The sequence below is a fragment of the Suricata suricatta genome, chromosome 6 (assembly GCF_006229205.1).
Source record: "Suricata suricatta isolate VVHF042 chromosome 6, meerkat_22Aug2017_6uvM2_HiC, whole genome shotgun sequence".
Lineage (NCBI taxonomy): Eukaryota > Metazoa > Chordata > Mammalia > Carnivora > Herpestidae > Suricata > Suricata suricatta.
Window position 1 is genome coordinate 36,658,659 of NC_043705.1, and position 16,644 is coordinate 36,675,302.

General features: G+C 46.0%; 1 protein-coding gene across 2 annotated transcripts in view; it reads right to left on the bottom strand.

Moving 5' to 3' along the window:
• The window catches only part of DPYSL3 (dihydropyrimidinase like 3), a 109,241-nt gene that overhangs the window by 42,190 nt on the left and 50,407 nt on the right, over positions 1-16,644 (bottom strand). The window contains exons 1-2 of one of the 2 annotated variants that reach the window (XM_029941322.1): positions 16,165-16,238; positions 15,328-15,529 (exon numbers count right to left, since the gene is read on the bottom strand). The exons of the other annotated variant lie outside the window; for it this stretch is intronic. Coding sequence (XP_029797182.1) covers positions 15,328-15,366 — 39 coding nt within the window. The 5' untranslated portion in view covers positions 15,367-15,529; positions 16,165-16,238. Of the gene's footprint in view, positions 1-15,327; positions 15,530-16,164; positions 16,239-16,644 lie in introns of those variants that run through there. 2 annotated transcript variants of the gene reach the window in all.

Here is a 16,644-nt window from a genome sequence, read left to right on the forward strand (position 1 = left end):
TAGGGCCCGAACCTACGAACCATTAGATCATGACCTGAGCTGAAATCAGATGCTAAGCTGACTGAGCCACCCAAGCGCCCTTTTAAGGTTTTTTGTTGTTGTTCTTTTTCTTTTTTTTTCTTTTCGAGAGAGAGAGAGAGAGAGAGAGAGAGAGAGAGAGAGAGAGAGAGAGAGAAAGAGAGAAAGCATGTGCAGGAGAGAGGCAGAGAGAGGAGGGAGAGAATCCCAAGCAGGCTCCAACACTGACAGCACTTGAGCCTGATGAGGGGCTTGAACTCATGAACTATGAGCTCACCAGCTGAGTCAAAATCAAGAGTTGGACACTCAACTGCCTGAGCCACCTAGGTGCCTCATCTGTGTCCATATATCTTAACTATCTTCTTATAAGAACTCAAATACTTCCTAAGGAGTATGGGGAGCTGAGGGGATGGACCAGTTCACTCTTTTTTCTGGCTCTTTCTGGACACAATTAGCAGACAGTGGTAATAACTGATTCTCTTGGTCAGTTTTCTCTCTGCCTAGAAACCTGCAAACCCACAGCTCTGTTTTTATTTGACAGGTAGGTGATTATTAAAGAAGGGGCTATATTTTGACTCTTGGGCCCCAAACTTCTCCAAGTCCTATTGGCAGAGAAAACTGCAGGTGCTCTGAGGACAAGGATTTCAAGAGGTCAGATGTACTTTGAAATGAACCCCTGAAAAAAAATACAATTGAGCATCCATTTAAAATTATCAGAACTGAAAAATTGAGATTGGCGGGCAGTTAACCCTGTAACAAAAAGCTTCTTCATTCGATAGGCACCTCCTAGAATGTATTTAAGACTGCCTCTTCTATTCCCAAGTACACGACTGTATTCCTCATGCCTAAAAGCTTGCAGACCTCATCAGTACCTGCCAAGTCATGACGATGCTTCTCTGCTTCATAACCACTATTTAAAATTCTAGGATTCTAACAGCAGGAGAATCATCTTTTGAAATAATTCCCAAATAGTCCGTTCTTTTATGACCTGTTGCTACTCAGAAAGGTTTCAAAAAAGTGCTATGAGGACTGAAGTAAAGAGTTGCAAACGTTTGATGCATACCCAAGCAAGATGTGCATTGTGACATGTTTCAATTGTGTCTAAAAAACAGCAAACATGTTACAAGCTGTGCAAGTGCTGTCCAGTTGGCTCAGAGACAGCAGGTCTCCATCCACGAGTTACCACTTTTGTCCCTGTTATCCCAAATCTTGTCACCTTCATTCACTGGCCCATTCATTCAAGGTTAGACTGAGGCAGGCCTTGAGGGTACAGTGGGGAAGGACTCAGAGGCCTCTCTCACCAAAGAACAGATAGCTCAGTAGCCTTCTGATAACTCTGTTCCCCTGACCCCTGTTGTCCCCAAACCACTGGCCCTGAGGAAAGCACATTAGCTTTTCATTCACTGATGTATTTATCCATTCATTCTGTCATTTAATGTTTACAAATGCCTCCTGTTCACAGTACATGAACAAAAATAAATTCTCTCTCATTGTACTGCAGTGGTAGAAAAAAATCAAAGACTCAGTAAGCTAACTAAATTCATAATTTCAACAGCAGTAAGTGGAATTCGGAAAAAAGGTAAGGGGAGAGTGGAGGCTCGCAAGAGTCTGGGATTGCTTCTGATTAGGTTTTCAAAGAAGGCATGGCTAAGCTGTCAGATGAATGGAACTCTGGGTGAGCTCAGGGAGCAAGCCAAGCAAAGCACTGCTCTTAGGAAAGACTGCTTCCCATTCCCTGGGAGCATGAACATGTCAGGTCCCTGGGGGTCCAAGAGCAGAGGATGGCACGCAAGTCACTGAGGATCAGTGGGAGGATGAAGAGCCAAGGGAGGAAGTCCCAGAGCCAGGCCAGATGGAACCTTGACAGCCACTGTCTCTTTTACCCTAAGTGCAACAGACGTTTGAGCTGGGGACAATGGAGCCTTGAGCTAGGGTGGTAAGTGAGGAGAAATAGTGAGAAGCTGGTTAGGTTCAGATCTGACCTGAAGGCGGGGCCAACAGCGCTGCACAACTTTGCCTTAATGCCAGTATCTGCTGAAAACAAACCCTATCCATCTCTTAACTTGATTGTGTCTTTTTACTAACAAAGTCCAAGTAACTTTAGCCTCTACATGTAAGCATTGCTAGACCGCATGAAACAGGGAGATTGGAGCCGCAAGAGAGCCATTTACATTCAATATTCAAAGCACCTCATATTTCCCATATGATTTTCCATATTTTCACTATTACTCTTTGGGTTTACCAGCAGGTCAAATTAATTTGATTTTTTTTTTAATTTTAGTTGATGGCATATTTATCAGGCCTTACTGTTGAAAATACTTTGAAACTATGCCATTATAAAACTCTAGCATAGACAGTTCCCACATTCACTCATGTTAACAGATGTATGGGTCTGGATTCCTGCTTTAGCAAACGTGACCCAGTGTGGGAAAATGTTTCCTCTTGGATGGGTCAGATTTCTTCAGGGTCTGGGGTCCATCATTCCAAACCTTAATTCTTCACTCTGTATAACTGTCCATTTTGCAAGTGAAGGTATGAACCATTTGGGAAGACTTTAGTGAAACTCAACTTGCTTAACTATCTTTTGAAATTTCCCTGATCTCTATATTTACCCCCAAATCAGGGGCCAAATATTTCCTGTCCAATCCATAAAGTGGATTCTAAGTCACTGAGGTTCAGGAGTCTGTTTTCTTCTTCCTAACTTTAAACAACTAGGTGACACTGATGACCAAACAGCTTGGACCAACTTCCTTATTGGGAAGTAGCACCATGTACTAACCTAAGGGTTTAAAGTCAGACAAGGAAGTAAATTGGGAGCTCGCTCTATTAGTTAGTTAATCACTAGGTAACTTTAGATTAAACTAACCTTCTGAATCTCAGTTTCATCCGTAAAGTGGAGCTATTACCATCTAGGCATAAGGATGGAATGAGATGCTATATACAACATTACTAAAAATCAGTTAGTACAGCACCTAATATGGACATAATTTCTCACACTAATTATTTGGGTTTCCCTTTTCTGCTCATTGGGAACTTCCCAAGCTTGAAGATTTGACTTGTTAAATGTCTTCATCCTTAACTTCACCCAGTATTAACAGTATTAACATCCTTAACTTCGTCCAGTTGGCTAGGGCAGCCATAACAAAGTCCCATAGGCTGAGTGTCTTAAACAACGGATTTTATTTTTCTCGTAGTTCTGGAAACTAGAAGTTCAAGATCAAGGTGTCGGCAGGATTGGCTTCCTCTGAGGCTCTCTCCTTGACTTGCAGGTGGCCTTCTCCACCCTGTGTCTTCAGATGGTCTCCCTCAGTGACTGGGTCCTCATCTCTTTTTACAAAGCCAATCATAATGGACTAGGGCCTACCCAAATGACTTCATACTTTAATCACCTCTTGAAAGGCCCTATCACCAAATCCAGTCACATTCTGGGTATTGGGGGTTAGGACCTCAACACTGAAACTTTCAGGAGACAAAATTCAGCCCATAACACACCCTCAACCTCTCCCATGTCAAAAAAAAAAAAAAAAAGTGTGAGAAATGTACTGAACTAAAGGAAGGGAAACAAATTCTATGCTTCTTTTTTCTTTTTCCCTAACTATTTTGCTATGTGACCTTTGGCAAATTATTTTCCCTTCTTGGCCCATATTTTCTTAATCATCAAAATGAGGGGGTTGGAATAATGGGTCCTTATTTCTCTTCCTGCCCTCAACTGAGCACAGCCAAGTTTTCCCCATAATTTCTCACATCAAAAAGGGTCTGAGATAGAGCACTCAATAATGTAACCAAAATAAAAACAAAACTAAAGAACACATACCTTCTTTGTGGAGCCAACCCAGGATGAAGTCTCTAGAAGGAGAGTATTAAATCCAACTGCTTTAAACCCTTCTAAGTTGTTTACACCCTTTCTCTCTGTAAGGGCCATAATTTGAACCAATTTACTTCGATAAACCAGAAACCCCAAGCTGAATTTATCAATATCCAGAAACAAAGTAATCTCATCAAGATTGGGGGCACAAATTGGCTCTGAGGGAAAGAGTATATGATTTCAAATAAAGTTCTCCTTGAAAGAATTACAGGAGGGAAGAAGTTTTAAAAGCAAACTGTACATACACACAGGGAATGTAAAATCAAAACCAGCTTCCAAGCACATAGGTTAAGCCATTAGGGGAGGCGAGAAAGGGCTGGGCACGTTTCCTCTCCAGCTGGGAAGCCTCAGGTCTCAGGACGCTGTGTACCTCTACAAATGTCAACGGCCCCAGCGAGTCACACAGGCAAGCAAGGGTGGCAGTGAGAAAGCCAATGAGCTCACTCTGGAGCAGGAGAAGAGAGTGGGAGAGGAGAATGCTCCATGGAAAACGGCCCAAATGCTAAAGCAATCAGAGCAACGACAAGCGTATTGGATGAAGATGAAAGATGGTGAGATTCGAACCTATACTCCGACAGCCATGAGCGGAGTGACTCTGGGCAAGTTACTCAACCTCTCATCCTAGAACAGCTTCTGATTTAACTACAGCTAAAAGAACAGCCACCCATCATTTCATTTTTGTTGTTAAGGTCAAAATCCTAGACATAAACAAAAAATATTAAACAAAAGGGGATGGATTAATTTAACCCAATCCCCAAGCACTGGGATAATATGTGGGTTTTTTGAACTATGGTATGGAAGGAGATTTGAAACATGGAAAGACGTCACAATATATGTGGAATGAAAAGCAGGATATAACACAGCATAACACCAGGTAGTACTGTTTTAATAAATGGTATCTATAGTCGGAAGAAACAATTCTAGAAGGGTGGACTCAGAATTTATAATGGCTGCCTCTGAGTAATTTAACTAGTTTATTTGTATTGTTCTCATTTTGTTTGTTTCTTGGTACATTTTTCTACAGCCCTCATGCTGCTTTTTGTATCTGGGGTTAGGGGGAATCCTACTTAATTTTAAATCTCTGTGCCTCAGGGAGCCTGGGTGGCTTAGTTGTTTAAGCATCTGACTTCGGTTCAGGTCAAGATCTTGCAGTTCGTGAGTTTAAGCTCCACATCAGGCTCTGTGCTGACAGCTCAAAGCCTGGAGCCTGCTTGGGATTCTGTGGCTCCCTCTCTCTCTGCCCCTCCCTGGCTCATGCTGTTTCTCTCTCTCTCTCTCTCAAAAATAAACATTTTATAAAGTTAAAAAAATAAATCCCTGTGCCTTACCATCAACCAAACAGTAGAAGAAGCCCTAATGCATTCAGCCCTGCTTGCGGCTCCATTTCTTCACCTGTAAGTAAGGGTAGTTTAGACTATAATAATCTTTTAGGGAACTCTGACTCTACAAATCTCACAGAGCGACATTTAATCAAAACCTCAGCAGAATATTGCTTTGAATTTATTAAGAAGCTGGGGAGTGTCCTGGGGGCTATGGAATGAGAAGGAAACATTCAAATCCATGTTAAGAAGAAATCCTTATTGGTATTTTTGTTAATTCAACGCCAAATGGCCTTCATCGCTAAGAGGGTGGCCCCCTCCCTAGCAGGTTGGCCGTGCAGGTACGACAGTCCGGAGCTGCTCTGGACATGTGAAGCGAGGCTGCCCCTAAAGGGAAGACTAGAGGGCTTCCATGCAGAGGAGGGCACTGAATGGCTGTTCTCTGCACCTCCCAGAAAACCTCAACCTGCTCACACCTCACAGGAAACAGGTGCCGAGAAGGACTTAACCCTGGACTTGAATTTAGTGAACTCCAGTTTGAACCAGTGTCTCAGGACCCTGGAGGTGGGAGATGGTAAAAGAAGGTAGAATTTAAGGTTAACTGTGCCCTGCAGAGTTAAGATTGTGGGCTGAATCAGTTTGAATTTTGGTTCCACCACTGAAGGCTTGGGTGATCTTAGGCAAATTTTCTGAACTCTCTAAGTTTCCTCTTCAAGAGAATGGTAAGACTGAGTTGGAAATCCATTTACATAACTGCACAGTTTAGATGATTACATGAAAGAATGAATGAAAACTACTTAACAAAGGATACAATATACGTTTGTTATTGTTGTTGTTATTGATAGTGGTAGTAGTAGTAGTAGTAGTAGCAGCAGTAGTAGTAAGCTAATCTCCTATCTGTGTTCTAGACTTGATGCTCCAGGGACAAGGACTGCATTGCTAAGTCCAGAGCCAGTAGTCAATACTTAGTATATAATCAAACAAAAGTTTAATGCTATTATACTTGATTATGTTATACATCACCTATTCTAATATAAAAAGTATTTCAAGTACTTTCTGACCTAAAGTTTTTAGGTCAGAATACATGAATGTATTTTGATTCTTCTCTTGTAAATGCTCCCTTTAAAAAGATCTAGTGACTATGACTACACAGGGATTATTGAGACCATAAACTGTATGGTTCACAGCCAGGGATGAACTTGGTAAAATGTGCTTGAAATTTAACTGTCCTCACCCATCAAAGAAAAAATGAACTTCAGAATAAATGCTAATCACAGGAATAGCTCCCAATACAAGTCCAAAGAAAGCAGACAGATGCAGTAGAGTGAGGAACTAAAAATCTTTGCGTAAACACACATACAAAAGCATAGAAACATTCCATCTAAAAGGTTAACCCTAAACAAGGAAGCAAAAAAGACCTACGGGCTGCTCCTTTGCCAAGCTTTCTAAAAGGTGGAGTTTTCTGTACAAATGAAGACTGGCCTATCTAACTGCTGCTATTAATTCCATTGGCTTGTGGTTTCTATGGAAAGGCAGAAGGGCCTCAGTTAAGACTAATGTTAGATCCTGGCTCAAAAGTCACGGTGAGGATTTGGTCTATTTGAAGGAAGGCATCAAGGTCTCTTTTAAATCATTTGCTGGAAGAGAAACAACAGGTCTGTTTGCAAGCAAGAAGGACCCAGGGAGGCCCTGACACAGGCTGAGAATGGGGCGGGATGCAGGATTTGGAAGAAGAGGAGGAAGGGAGGCCTGAGAAGAGGGAAGAACAAACGAAGGCCGGGCTTCCTCTGCCCGTCAGGTCCCCAGGTTGACTCGGCTTGCTCTGCTAATGGGCTGTCATGTTTCTCCTGGCTCTGATTTTGTGCCGGTTTCTGAAAGCCAAGCCTTTTCTCGTAGAAGCTAATATTCAAGGAAGCTGTCAGTGAAAGGAAGGACGATGTACAAGCACAAATGTCTGCACATTTCTGATCATCTTCTGATCATCTTCTGACTTTAAATCATTCTAGCAAAGTTAGTGTTAAATATATCCATTCACCCAACAAATATTTACAGAGGGCTTAATATGTGCCAGCCAAAGACCAACTGCTACAGATTCAGTGGTAACAAAACCAAAACCACCCCTACCCCATGGGGTGTCCATGGCGTGATTTAGCCTTGGGGATGGGTTATTTCCATTGGATGGCAGCCATCACCCTTAAAATACTGGCAAGAGCAACTGGAAAGAGCTTGGTGGAGCATATATAGGCTTGGAGCTGTTTTCTGTTGGTTTGCCTATTCGTTTGACTAGTCCAGATTTGCAACAATCTGTCACCTTTGTGCCCTTATTGATGGTAGCCTTATCCAAAAGAGAGACTATGTGTCAGCAAAGGAATCATGGTCTCATGTTAATAATACTCATTTGAGGGGCGCCTGGGTGGCTCAGTTGGTTGAGCATCTGGCTACGGCTCAGGTCATGATCTCACGGTTCCTGGGTTCTAGCCCCCGGGCTCTGTGCTGACAGCTAGCTCAGAGCCTGGAGCCTGCTTCAGATTCTGTGTCTCCTTCTCTCTCTCTCTGACCCTCCCCTGCTCAAGCTGTCTCTCTCTCTCTCAAAATTAAATAAAAACATTTAAAAAAATTTTTTTAAATAATACTCATTTGAAATAATACCAAAGTTCTACTAAGGAAAGGACCTGTCATTGTTATTCCATTTCTCTCTTGCACACAGTCTATTAACCAGGTCTGAATGAGAAAAGAGCTGGGATTTTAAGTGTAAAAGGCAAGCAACCGAAGACCCTCACACCCAGCACAGATCTGGGCTGGTCCCATTCAGTGTAAGTCGACAACTGATCTGATATTTTCTATGTTCTTTTCCCTCATAAGAAGGGTTTGCAATTCTTCTCTGAATTCAGTGACAAGGGCTGATCTCAGGGAAAAAGAGAAGACAAAATAAAGGCTCACAGGGTCATCTGCTCTGGCAGAGACCTTGTGGATCATTTAGTTCAATGCCCTCATATGATGCAGAATCGAGAAGGATAATAAGGGTTTGCCCAAAGTCACACAATAATTAGAGGCAAGGGCAGGCCTGAACCACAACATGCTGACACTCCATCCATGGCTATCACACCCTGTCAAGAAAACATGATGGCCCCTGTCCTCTGATAGCCAGCAGAACCCTCTCTTAAAAACTCAGATCTCACTTTTTCCTGCATATCTCATTGTCCAGCACTTCCCAGGAAAAAAGAGATTAATTAAGGGAGAATGTGTCCTTGAATTCCAGATGTCCCATGCAGGTCCCCGGACCATTCTAGAGTGGAGCTCCCTCATCTGGCTTAGAGTGTTGGGCGTGTCCTATATTCCTCGGGCCCAGTGTCTGGGCCCGAGCTTGGCTCTTTCTGTGTCTGGGAAGCGGACAGGGATAGAGAGAGAAAAGGGGCCTTGGGCCCAGATTTGAACTAATGCAGGACAGTAAACCAGCATCTGGTTTTCCACCCCGCACTCACACATGTGCCTGGGCAAAAGCCAGACGCTAACTCAGACAGCTGGCAAAGCAATGCGCAAGCCGCTGTTCGGAGGACATGCACTCACTCAGTTGTTGTTCCAGGGGTGATGTGATAGGTTTGGCCAGATCATCCCCACTCATTCCATCCTTGAACTCGGACCTGCCCTTGTGAGCTAACAGGGGTGGACAGCTGGGGTGATGGGGGTGGGGAAGAACACCTGTGGATACCGAGTGACTGCTTTCCTGCCTAAGAAACCAACTCGTGCCTGGAGAAATCAATCCCAGAATCCTGCTTTTCCCACTGTGTGACTTTAGTCCAAGGAGCATACTTCAACTCTTGGACCCTCTCTCTAGATGCAAAATGATGGTCAATCATTCCAGCTCTAGGAGCTGCCATGCGTCAAATGAGGTAATCCATGTAGTTTGTACTAAGACACTCAGTAAATGGTAGCTATTAAAAATTCCACTATGCTCTTTCCTAACCACTGACTTCCCTACAATCTAATTAACAGGGAGAAGGTTCCTCAAGAGAAGTTTTGTTTTTATAAGTAGACTCCACAAAGAGATGAGGGCCACAAAAAGAGGCTAAAATGAGGGGCTCATCCTCTCCATAGTTTTTTTTAAATCTATTTCATACACTGAAATGGACATATATTGAGTTTACTGAAAGAGGGATTTCACAACAGAGGAGTCTGAAAATAGAAAATGGCCCTGTTTCTCTGGTTTGTCCAGAGTCTTTCTCACTTCTTTCTGAATGGCCTGCGAAAAATGGGAGAAAAGGTAAAACAGAACATTGATTTGAGGAGGTTGGAACACTGGGGGGCCAGTCAGGCTTCCTACTGACATTCATCACATCGCAAAGGCAATGACATGCGCAAATTTTCAGTCCCCTCAGGATTAGAAGCACTGATTCAATCATAGAGGCAGATTTATATCCTAGGGAGACATTCTGACTGCCATAAACATTTTGTAACTTTTCAAATGTAAGAAGCAAAAGTAAATAGTTCTATGAAATATGCCAACAGGTAAAGAAAAGAGGGTCCATTTGGACATGAAGGGTTTTTGTTTTTTTTTTTACTTGTTGTTTTTCTCTAAAACTCAACTGAGGAGAAAAGGCAGAGAAAAAGCTACTAAACAGGGAGTTGAGAAGAAACTTCTAGAAAAGGTATTTATAACCTGGGTCAGTTTAGGCTACAAGTTGATGAGGACCGAAAAACAATGCAGTTCAATTAATTAAGAAAATGTCCTTTATTTAAGTTAGGGGAGAGTCTTTTTCTCAAAGTACAAAGGCAGTCCACTGGCCTCTATTAGACTGTCAGAAATGGGGTGACTGGATAGCTCAGTCAGTTGAGTGTCCAACTTCAGCTCAGGTCATGATCTCTAGGTTCGTGAGTTTGAGCCCTGTGTCCAGCTCAATGCTGACAGCTCAGAGCCTGGAGCCTGTTTCAGATTCTGTGTCTCCTTCTCCCTGCCCCTCCCTCGCTCACGTTCTGTCCCTCTCTTTCTCTTTCAAACACAAGTAAACATCAAAAAAATTAAAAAAAAAAAAGAAATAAATGAATGAGAAGCCCACTTTTGAGGAACACTGTAACATAACCAAAGCAAGAAAAAAAACACAATTTTTATATGACATTGTATTAATTTTTGTTTTTGAAAATTTATATTCAAAAAATAGTCTCCTAGGTAGCCTCTTTATACCCTAGACCTTTATCAAGTATTCCTCTTCCTTAATTTCCACATTCTAAAGTAATTGAGATTTTATAAATAAGTCAGAGTTTACTCTCTTGATCACACTGGTGGCTCACAGACCACTTTCCTTCTCTGGGCCTTTCAACAGCCCAGTGAGACAAGCAGGAAGATTTTCATTTATAAGCTGACAGTTCTACCATTTGCACCAAAATTCCCTGACGACATCTGTCCGTCCAGAATTCCCCCAAATGCCCTGCCTCCGCCATCACAGCTAGTCACAGGCAGAGAGCTCTTTATATACCTGAGGCACTTGGCTACTTAGTGTTTCAGAAACAGTAGTAACCTGGGTAAGAGTCACCAACTAGGTGCTCAAAATACAAAGTAATAAGTGAGATTTCCATGATCAGATATCTAAGATGCTTTCCATTCCTAAGTCTTTGATAGTTTCCCTCAGTCTTCTACTCTGGAATTTCCCTTCTAAGAAGCTTTACACGGAGGGAGCAGAGCGTGGGTGGCTGCTCTTCATTTGGTCTCCTAAACGCTCGTCCTCCACGTCCTAAATATTTCTTCCCAACCCAAAGTTATGCCTCTTAAAGCAAGAGGAAGCAGAGATGGGGGGCGGGTGGGACGCACCTACGTGTCCTCAGGTTCTTGGCTGGTTCTAGCCGCCCTCTCCGCCACTGCTCTTCGTACGGCCCCTTCCCTTCCCCTGGAATACAAACTGCCTTCGGCCCACGAGGCTCACCGTCACACCTCTCTCACACCACAGCGCCCTGGAAAGAGCTCCCAGGTTGCATCCTCATCCAAGGATATGTATTCTGGGAATTCCCAAACGCACACCAAACGCATCACATTTACCTCCAATGTGGCAAAAAAGCATTCTCTGTAAGATAATACTTACAGAAACCCAATTAGTATTTGCAAAAAGCCAATCCTCTGTGATACGTCTCCTAGAGGGAATTCTGGAACTCTTTAACCACACCTTTCAAATTTCTGCTGCATGTGCCTCCAGGACGCAGCAGCTGTCCCAGGGCTGCTGCGACTGTGAAGCCAGAGGAGACCTGGGTTTCTTTCCAGCTTCGCACCCAAATGCTTGCTAGGTAACTCTGGATAACTAACTTCACCTCTCTATGCTCCAATTTCCTCAAAATGGGTTTCGGAGAGACTCTGATAAGAAAATACATGGAAAGCGCTAGAACCTAACTGTTAGATCCCTGCCTCTCCTGTGGTCCGCATCCAGTGGTAGCCCACAGCAGAGGAAAACAGCGAGTGTAACTATCCTAACTTCCTACCTGAGGAACTCATGTGCTAGCAGCCATCGCCCCAAACATTATTCATATTTATTTAGTATAAAAAGTAAGAGAGACCATGTTGTGGGATCTGTTGAGAGTGGCAGGAAAAATGTGCTTCCCAGATCCTCCTAGGGCTAATCAGAGAATATGAGTCTTTGCTCTTTACCACTCACCCTACTGACACCAAGTAATAGTGAAGGTAGAAGCAGAAACACCAAAAGGAATGCGGTGGTCAGGGACACGTACTTTGATTCTAATCAGGTGTATGGAGTCCTGCCTCTAACATTTGTTCTCTCCCTGATCCTGGGCAAATGCATTTGATTTTCTACAGATTTTGTTTTGGATTTTTGATCTATAAAATGCTGATAACTATAGCACCTTCCAGACAGTATTGAATCAAGGATCAAACAAGACAATGCATACAAGGCACATAACACGACAAATGACACAAAAACACTCAATAGGTGTGAGCTATTCTTATTAGTTATAATTTTTAATTCACTTATTGATGTCACCGATGACCATGAGACATCTGTGTGCTGGGCACTATGCTAGACAGTGGAGACAGGTGAACAGCAGCACGAGGTCCCTGCTCGGATCTGCTGAGCCACCCTGAACCGCCAGCCTGACGTTCAGAAGCAAGGGTCAGTGTCCAGGTACCCCGTACAGGTCATACACACAGATAACCTGATAGGAACAATGAGATGTGAGGCCGCGACACACAGAGAAAGCCCCGGGCAATTGTACCAGCAAAGAGAAATTCCTTTTTCCAAGAAAGTAATAAACACGGGGTAGTAAGAGGGCTTTGATCTCAGGAAGGCAGCAAAAATAGGTAGCAGGAAAAACAATACAAACAAAGGCTTACAGGGGTCCCCAAATTGTGGCAGAGGGTGGTGTCTGGAGAAGCAAAGGGTATCTGGCAAGAAAGACTGCCCCCATCAGTCCTCAGAGTCTAGTGACATTTTAGCTCCTGGGTGGGGCAGCCTTCCCTGAAAGGAATACAGAGAGGCTGGAGAACTTAATTCCGTGATCTTGCCATTAGAAAAAAAAAAATGCTAGAATTGACAGCAGGGGATAAATGTTGCATTTAGATCTTTAGTCACATTTTATGTGGATGTATCTCTTTGTCCATATTTGAATGTTTTTAATTATATCTAGGAAGAGTCTCTCAACCCTGATAGTATATACATAACTATAATCATCAAAAGACAAATGCACAAAAACATTTGGATCCAAAATAGAACCCTTGTTCACAGAAATACAAACACAAAGCCTGAGGAAAATCTACAAATGGATTCCTTGCCCCCAAAGACCAATACCCGGCTTCTGCCACCCTCCTCTCCTCCCTCCCACCCCTACCTCCACCGACCCCACACCCTTTCCAACAATGTGAAGACAAGGTAGTCTGGCTTGAAGAAATTCACAACCACTGTCCGTTCTGTCACAAATGCTGGAGACACACAGCCCCAGCTTCAAGGGAGAGGCGGCGATGTAGCACCACGCCCCATGCACAGAGAGAAAGGGTAGAAGCCGCACTGAAGACGAAGGATGCACCCCAGGGAAGAGCATTCAAACAGGAACAAAAGGGAACCCCTTGCAAACTGGGCTTTGGGATTAGGGCATAGACACATGTATGGGGGCTTGGAAAGCATGTTATCGGGACTAAATTTCTCTAGCTTTCCTGAAAGGTAGCCTAAGTGATACCTACAAGAATGGGTGTGGCCCTCAATGCCCTGTCCTTAAGAAGATGCTTGCAGTCTTCAGAACAGAAAGAAAAAAGTAACCTTTTCTCTGCTTCTCCCCAACAGGAGAACTGGCAAAGGTATACACTGGCTGTAAGGCAAGTGGCACACGTGTAGCACACCTTACACATGTGATAAATAGCACGAGAGCTGGGGTTCATCCCTCCTCAGTGAGGGAAACAGTATAAAAACTGGGCTTTTGTCCCCGACTTCTTTTTTAATGATACCTTCCACAGCTCTCTGCAAAGACAATTGGCACTGAGAAAATACTGTGTATTGTAAACGATTCACAATGTTTCAATACTGCAAAGTCAACGATAAGATCCACAATGTTTCAATTACGGGAAGTCAATATCACAAAGTGATAAAGGAGGATGTGCTTCTACCCGCCACCTTTACCTGGCTGAAGGATCCCTACCCACCCCCACTCTTTCTCCTAAGCAGTGTTTATTCCCTAAGACCAGGTGGACAGCAGCTGGAGGTGGGGTGCACTTGTGTGGGGTGAAGCTCAGGTGCATGAAAAAGGTAGGATGCTTCAATAGAAATAAACCACTCAAGAATAAAGTGCACTAGAGGCAAGAACAGCATCCTCCTGCCTACAGAGCTAAGGTCCTGCCTTAGCGATCTCACACACACACAGGGCGTCCCACACATAGTGGAACAAGTGCAAACAGACTCATGCCCCCAGCAAAACCTGGTGGATCCCTGGCAAATGAACTATAGGAGCAGGTACAGCTCTACCCTGGGGCAGCTGCAGAGCCTCGCAGGGGCCAGTTGATCACTTCCTTTGTTCGCCTTGCAAAGATGGAGTAGCCACCCATTCGCCCACTTATACACACACACACACACACACACACACACACACACACACACACACACTACACACACACCATTCACTACAGACAAAGCACAACCACACTGCTGCATGCTAAACTAACAAATGTCAGTGGGGTTTTTTTTTTTTTTTTTGGTCATTGTCGTTTTGCCCCCTACTCCCCTTTTATTTTTCCAGTAATGCCCACCCCAGCCTGGGATAAGCCTCATTTCAGCGCAGCGCAAAGAAATCCCGAGCCGGGGCGCGGTATTTTTGCCGCTGAGAGCTGGCTCTGATGAAGATGGGGCTTCTGTACCTGACACCGCACGTCCCCTCTCCACCCCGCCCTAGGCCCTCGCGTTTGACACCCGCTCGCCGAGGGTGGCTCGATCTTGCACACAATGGCAGTGGGACACGGAATGCACCCAGAGTGGGTCTGCGACCCCCAACTAAAACCTGCTCTTAAAACAGCCTATTCTTGGGATGAGGGGGGGGAAATGACATGAAAAATATAAAATGCATCGAGGGGGAAAGAAAGTTCATTCCCGCTACAGCCACGTTAGTTGTTCGGACCCGAATACGACGGAAGGTCCAGACAGCCCGCCACCTTCGCGGCGCGGGGGGCAGAGCCGCGGGCTGGAGCTGGTAGAGGGGCGCGGTCGTGCACCAGGCGCCCCTGGGGAAAGGTGTCATCTCTCCATACCCCACTCTGCCAAAAGGCCCCTAAAACAAAAAGCACACCCCGCCCGGGGCATCGCACCCTGACACCCCAGGCGGCGCGAGGGTCCAGGGAGGGCCGCGAGCCAGGCGTTATTTGGAAACTACCGGCTGGTGGGGAAAGAGAATGCATAATCCAAAATTCTTGTCGCCACTCGTTGGGTTTCCTCTTTGTTTTGCTTCCCCCAGACGGCAGGGTCGCTCCGTCTGGGTGGCGCCCGGCGCGCCGGCTGGGCTGACCGCCGCTCTCCACCCGCGGGACCCCGGGTTCCCGTCCCTCCCGGGGGACCGGACCGGGGAAGCCGGCGGGATCCAAGGCGCCCCGCCCGCAGCGCAGAGGGCAGCGAGCGAGCGAGAGACGCAGGCGGCGGCGCCCGGAGCCCCACTCACCGTGATCCGCGGGATGTTCTTCTTGCCTTGGTAGGACATGGTGGCGGCGGCGGCTGCAGCAGTGGCCTCCCTCCCTCCTTCTGCTCCTGCTCGCCCGCGCGGTCCTCAGCGCGCAGCGCCGCAGATCAGGTGGAGCGAATGTGCGCTGGCCGCGGCCGCCGCCTCCTCTCGCCTCCGCCCCCCTCCCGGGCTCCCGCGGCGGCTGCCAGAGACAATAGTAAATCTCCCCGGTCCCCCTTTCACCCCCGACCCCCCCGCCACACACACCCTCCTCCACTCGCGTTCACGCCCGGACTTTTTTTTTTTCTTCTGCCGTGCCAGCTGGGACCCCGTGAGACCAGAATGGCTGCTCCGCGACTCCTCCCTCTTCCCTCTTATCCCTATTGATTTCCCTCTTTGCATCTGCCTCACCCACTTTTTCTTTTTCTTGTTTGTGTGTGTGTGTGTGTGTATGTGTGTGTGTGTGTGACTTGCGAGTGCGGCGGAGCCAGCCTGCTCACAGCCACCAGGGGGCGCGAGGGACTTTTCGGGGCGTGGATGCTGCAGTCCCGGGAGGAGGAAGAGGAGCGCGAGCGTCTCCCCCCTCGCCCCCCACCCCAGCTTCTGGGGCCGAGCCCCGGGAAGCGCCAACGCCCTCGGCCATCCCTCGGTCCGGTTTCCCACCATCCGGATCCTCCTTTCGGTCGGGGGATGGCCCCTGACTACTCTGCGGCAGAGCCCGCTCTCCTCCCTGGCGCGGGCTGCAGGCGGCGGCGCTGTCTTTGTTACCGCGAAGGGCCGCCTCTGCCGGTAGCTGCGGGTGTAAACCCGAGGCGCGAACCCCGAGAAAGCCGAGACCTGCTCACGCTTTGCTCAGCCCCGCCGGCCAGCTGCTGTCCTGAGACCCTGGCCATACGTATCGGAAAATGTAAAGCCACCACTGACTCTCGCGGGGCTGCGAGGGGCTCTCGTGTCAGCACCGTCAACTGTTCTCTGTATTTTAAAAATAGTCTCCCAATAGCGTTTCACAGGAGTTCGGCTGCCCGGCTCTCGGAATCGATGGAAGAGCATTACGGCCGCGCTGTGAGTAGGGAGCAGCAAACACCTGTACGTGGAAGGCCTGGCACATTACTGGTGTGCAACCATGGATGTGTGCGCACTACTGCTGCTTCCCCTGGATAGTGTGCACTGCTCAAAATCCCGGGCTTACTTTTGGCAGAGCTGACAGACAAGTCAGTTTGTGATTGCTAACAAAAATATGGCCTTTTGACGCAGGAATAGATCGGCCTTCAGCTACTCACTAAAATTAAATGGCCAAAGGAGACATATTTTGGAGGG